The sequence below is a fragment of the Pyrus communis genome, chromosome 1 (assembly GCF_963583255.1).
Source record: "Pyrus communis chromosome 1, drPyrComm1.1, whole genome shotgun sequence".
Lineage (NCBI taxonomy): Eukaryota > Viridiplantae > Streptophyta > Magnoliopsida > Rosales > Rosaceae > Pyrus > Pyrus communis.
Genome location: NC_084803.1, coordinates 15,403,405 through 15,408,823, shown reverse-complemented (window position 1 = coordinate 15,408,823; position 5,419 = coordinate 15,403,405). Strand labels below are relative to the sequence as shown.

Below are 5,419 nucleotides of genomic sequence, written 5' to 3'. Positions count from 1 at the left end.
ATAAAATAAGAGGATTAAAAGAGAGAGTTTCAGTTCGTTCAATCACACTGATTGAAAGCTCTCCCCTGTCAAATAAAATCACTCTCTTTCTTCTTCTTCCTCCTCCTCCTCCTCCTCCTCCACCCTTCTGCATTAAACCCACAAGAAAAATCCCAAATCAGAAAGAAAAAAAAAGCCATAAAAGTTGAGAAATTTATTTCAAAACCAAAAGCAGAAGTGACCCCTGTCCAAAAACCCTTTTGCCCACGGTTTTCAAGTTTGATGGATCTGCAGATCTAACGCGTAAACACCCACATGTATTGCTCTGTTTCATTTAGATCTCCGTCGTTTTCACCAGCCAAGGTTCAGTAGCTGACATCAAAACTGCCTAATTTTGCACTGTGAGTTGATTTTTCTTGGTTTTTACTCTCTGATGTGCTGTTTTTGCTATTGGGTAATCAAAAAGTACAGTAATTTGTTATCGGGTAACTGGAAAGTGTAGTAATTTGTTAGTGGGTAATGTTAAAATTGCTTTGGGCGTGTAGAGATAATTGTGTGGTGGAAGTTTGGTGTGTAAAGTAGTGGTAGCTGTGACTGTCACTGTTTTCCCAAAACTGTATGTTGGTTGTGTTGCTTTCTTTGTTTTCAAGGTAGTATTTAGTACAAATGCAGATGGGGTTGATATTTCATGCCTGATTTTATCATTTGATCATATTTTTGAATAAGCCTGTTAACTAAATTTGCATTGTAAAGTTTGATTCTTTGGTTAAGTTTGTGGTGAATTTTGATTAACTTGTATTAATTGTACTGTATTAATTGATCGGTTTTGGGTTTTATATTTCGATTTTTTGGTCTTCAGGAGAGGAGGCCGGTGCGGTGGGGGTCCTTGGTTGTGAGAGGGATTGCATCCATTTTGGATGTGGAAGCATTGGAGGCTGGCCCAGGTGAAATGAGGGATGTTATCAAGGTTGATGAACATTCTGAGGGCCTGCTGGCTGCCTTCCTCGGACCGGTATGGACACTCAGGTTCGGATGCAGCTGGCAGACAAGAAGGGCTACTTTGGTACAAAGACACTGGGCAGCACATGAATGGTGAATTTTCAATGGCTGTTGTGCAGGCCAACAATTTGCTTGAGGATCAAAGCCAGGTTGAGTCTGGTCCCTTGAGCTCGCTCGAGTCTGGCCCGCATGGCACCTTTTTCGGAATATATGACGGTCATGGTGGTCCTGAGACCTCCCGATACATCAATGATCACCTATTCCAGCATCTAAAACGTAAGCTACTTCATCCCAGTCCCAAATGCACTTTCTAGCAAAAAAGTGTGTGTTAGGGAAATTAAAGTCGATTCACTCAAACTAGTCCATGTTAGGATTCATTATCACGGAATTAAATGAAGCTCCTTACTACAATTCAGGGGCTGTGTATTATCTATTTCTGATTGATGATTTCTTAGGATTGAAATGAAGTCATTGCTGACAATTCTGTTAATCTTGGTTTATTTTCAGGGTTCACTTCAGAGCAACAGTCCATGTCAGTAGACGTGATACGTAAAGCATATCAAGCAACAGAAGAGGGATTCCTCTCTGTTGTTACCAAACAATGGCCTATGAAACCCCAAATTGCAGCTGTTGGATCTTGTTGCCTTGCTGGTGTGATTTGCGGTGGCACCCTTTACATTGCCAACGTTGGTGACTCCCGTGCTGTGCTGGGGAGAGTTATGAAGGCTACAGGGGAGGTTCGTGCCATCCAGTTGTCATCAGAGCACAATGTGGCCATAGAATCTGTCCGACAGGAGATGCATTCTTTACACCCTGATGACTCACATATTGTAGTTTTAAAGCATAACGTATGGCGCGTGAAGGGCTTGATACAGGTAACTTCATTGCGTTAATTACAGTTTATCCATCACAGATTCTATGATTCATGGTAAAGTGCTTTCTTTCCTATTTCCTAAGCTAATTCAATATTGACTCGTTTAATTGTTGAAGAAGAAGATTGAAATGACTAATCAGTTTGGATTATTAGATAGAGAACTGTGGCTCCCAAAAGGAAAAAAAAAAAAAAACGATGTTAACATCTACCATGCTAGGGGACTAAGATGCTGGTTTTGGTTTGAGCTACTACATAGGCTTGTAGGCTAATGTTTGTTTTCATTTAAAGAATAAAGATTTCATGTGGGTAATTATCAAACATGATCCATGGCGGGATAATACCTGGCCTGAGATTGATTCAAATTTCAAGCAGTGATAAATTTCCATTATTTTTGGAGCTGGCGTACAGCTGCTATTAATTTTCTATTTCTGTGATAGAAACGACTAAGCACATGCTGGGTGTTACTGAGTTTCGTGGTTATGATCATAAGTGGCATTTTCTTTTCTAAGATTACTTTATTTTTGGTGTTCAATGAATCAAAATTATGGTTCTTGTTTGAATATTTGGTTGTTATTGATGTTAAGGGTAATGATATTTTTCTTCTGCAGGTTTCTAGATCTATTGGTGATGTATATCTTAAAAAGGCTGAATTTAACAGAGCGCCTTTGTATACTAAGTTTCGGTTACGAGAACCTTTTAAAAGGCCAATTTTAAGCTCTGAACCATCGATCTCTGTGCATGAACTTCAACCACATGATCAGTTTCTCATACTTGCTTCCGATGGGCTGTGGGAGCACCTTACCAACCAGGAGGCAGTTGATATTGTTCAAAATCACCCACGCAGCGTAATTTACTTATCTCTGCAGTTCGATTTTGTTTAATATGTTTGAATAGCCAGTTAGATGGTGGGCTATATTTGGGGTCTATGTGCCAAATGGGCAAAGTGGACTTTGAGGAGGATATAAATGCTTGTATTGATAAGATCGAGTTTATGACTACGAATACAGGAGCACCACAGAATAGTGTAGAATTGTACATCAAACACCATATTGCGAGTGGTTAAAAAGAGAAGGAACATGATTTTACTTGCTTATTGGTTTTCAGGGAAGTGCTCGGAGGCTTGTGAAAACTGCCTTGCAGGAAGCAGCTAAGAAAAGAGAAATGAGATACTCAGACTTGAAGAAAATAGAGCGTGGTGTCCGCCGGCATTTCCACGACGACATAACAGTCATAGTTTTATTCCTTGACTCGAACCTTGTGAGCAGAGCCAGCTCAATGAGATGCCCTACTTTGTCCGTGAGAGGAACTGGTGTTCATATACCATCAAAAACTCTTGCCCCATGTTCCACACCCATGGATACCTGATGGGAGCCAGCTCATGAAATATTGTATCTATTTATTGTGTCCCTCTGAGAACTCCGGTGAACCGTCAGCTTGTACATCCGAGAGAGAGAGGTAAGAGAAGGTCCAGTCATTTTTTTTTCACTGTACAATGTAACAATTAACCTGAATATGTAATTTATTTTTAGTTTATGAGATATTCAGCAGAGGTATAAAATGAAAGAACCAAAAGATGTAGAGCTACAAAGGTGACAGACACATAAAGATTCTTGCTTGAGGACATAATCTTCTCTACAATTTTTATTTTTTTATTTTTCTCTGAATTCTGAAATTGTCAGGATGGCCCGAGGATCAAATTGCTGCAACATAGAGCTTCCTTGGATCAGGATCCTCCCCTGAGCTTAGGAGGCTGAGCCTCCTGAGCAAACCTATCGGACCGTTGAAATTTGATCTAACGGTTACAAACAGGGGCCTTTCAAAAAGTTATAATAATTGTAGCCGTTGAAACAAATTTCAATGGTTCGATGGGTTTGCTTAGGAGGCTGAGCCTCCTAAGCTCAGGAAAGGATCCCGATCCAGCTTCCTTAACCCTGAATGTGTGGTTTGTTGGGTCCATAGATATCTTATAAATTTGGCCGTGTGGAACGGGTTTATTGTCGCGTGGTATTTTAGTCTATTATTATAAGACCATGTATTAGTAACGTAGGATGTCGCAAAGACGATGCACCTACTGTCTCCTAAGTGGGAGAAGAAGAGAACACACTTTCGTATACCTAATGGTATGCAAGCGTTACATTCCAGTATAATTACGTGATGTTATGTTGGAACGTGTAAAACCATGACACTCTTATTCATTTGGGATGTCTTGGTAGTGTATCTAAAGGTCCTCCCTAAACGGATGTTGACTCTGAAATAAAATCAAGGGATGAGATTGAATACCTTTTCTGTCTTTAGTTAAACATGGAAGTATGGAGCAAATGAGCAGGAAACTTGTTGACCCTAAAAACTACCAAGTCTACATGGCGAGCAGGCCGAGTAATTAATAAGCTAACTACGTCATTCGGTTGTGTGCGGGGCGTGCCAACTCGTCGGCCGAGCTCAGCTAAGGACTAAAATGTGTTGATGCTGCGTTGAGCGCTCTGCTGACTTCTTGATCTTGTGACTACGGCCGAGGAAGGAACACGTCTCGGCCTTCGGGTTCTAGAGCCTGAAGACAAGGCTGCTAGTTCTATGAAGTTCAATATCAAATTCGGCTTTCAATGTCCCCGAATGTAATAACATGGTAACACCTCACTTCGCCAAGAAGGCTGATGAGATGACCTCTGCCAACAAGGATTCGAAAATCCTTCTTGACCGAGACTTGGATAGATAACCAGTCGGCCTCGATGCAGTATTGTTTATCCAAACTGAAGGTACTTCGAGGTCGGCTGATTTTACGGCAACAATGCTGTTTATCCAAACTGAAGATGTCACCGGTTGCCTTCACAGTGCTGTTTATCCAAACTGAAGATATGTTGGCGGAAAAAGAAAATAAAAATCTCAAAGTGTTTGAGAGGTTTCGCGTAGAGCGAGAGTTTGCATAGGGCAGTTTATGTGTTGAATTGGAGAGGCTTAGAATGATGCACCCCCTTTTTATTTATAGCAGCCAATCTCGTCTTGGCCGAACCAGAACTATACTCGGATTAGGATTCTTTATCCTAATCTAACCAAGTCTCGGCCAATCCTACCTCTATTAGGACTTTGAACCAAACTCTTTATCCAACCACATTCACTTTTCAAATCTCAGCATCCTCATCCCATTGAGACTCATTGTCATGCTAGGATTCGACTTTCCCATCAATCCTTCTCATACTAGGACTCGGCTGATCCTAACTGAGCGGCCCATAATAACTAGAATTCGGGATGATTCTAGAATACTGCCGAGCTGAGAACAACTCCTAACTCAGTCCACACCAATTTTTTGGGCCTAAACATTGCCCCCTCGCTTCTGAGGTCCTTGGCCTTCATTCCTAGGCCGAGCCTCGACCTTGAAGAAGCGAAATCGACTCTTATACCTCTATAAAAATTGAATTGCCTCGAATCACCTAAACATGCGCATTTATGGGACACGATCACATGTCCCTGGTTCCTGCCATATGTCAATCCTCTACTTACTTGTCCCCTATTGATGACATTTAAAACGTGCAGACGCCAAACAATCTCTTCATCATTAATCCTGCTGTTATA

At 41.1% G+C, this 5,419-nt stretch overlaps 1 protein-coding gene across 2 annotated transcripts; it reads left to right on the top strand.

The window, feature by feature from the left end:
* Positions 1 to 3,556, top strand: LOC137733510 (probable protein phosphatase 2C 46). 2 transcript variants are annotated; one of them, XM_068472659.1, is made up of 5 exons: positions 1 to 380; positions 839 to 1,254; positions 1,486 to 1,853; positions 2,461 to 2,697; positions 2,957 to 3,555. In XM_068472659.1, the coding sequence occupies exons 2-5, from the start codon at positions 936 to 938 to the stop codon at positions 3,215 to 3,217; spliced, it is 1,185 nt and encodes a 394-aa protein (XP_068328760.1). In that variant the 5' UTR covers positions 1 to 380; positions 839 to 935; the 3' UTR covers positions 3,218 to 3,555. The 2 variants fall into 2 exon arrangements, with proteins under 2 accessions (XP_068328760.1, XP_068328764.1); XM_068472663.1 differs by lacking the exon at positions 1 to 380 and adding an exon at positions 639 to 726 and having other exon boundaries at positions 2,957 to 3,556.
* Positions 3,557 to 5,419: the final 1,863 nt, after the last annotated feature.

What these genes read in the sequence shown, in the direction of transcription:
- LOC137733510 (XM_068472663.1), top strand. Translation starts at nt 936, where the DNA reads ATGTTATCAAGGTTGATGAACATTCTGAGGGCCTGCTGGCTGCCTTCC. An exon ending in CCTATTCCAGCATCTAAAAC is followed by an intron (nt 1,255 to 1,485) that starts GTAAGCTACTTC and finishes GTTTATTTTCAG; the next exon opens with GGTTCACTTCAGAGCAACAG. An exon ending in TTCAAAATCACCCACGCAGC is followed by an intron (nt 2,698 to 2,956) that starts GTAATTTACTTA and finishes ATTGGTTTTCAG; the next exon opens with GGAAGTGCTCGGAGGCTTGT.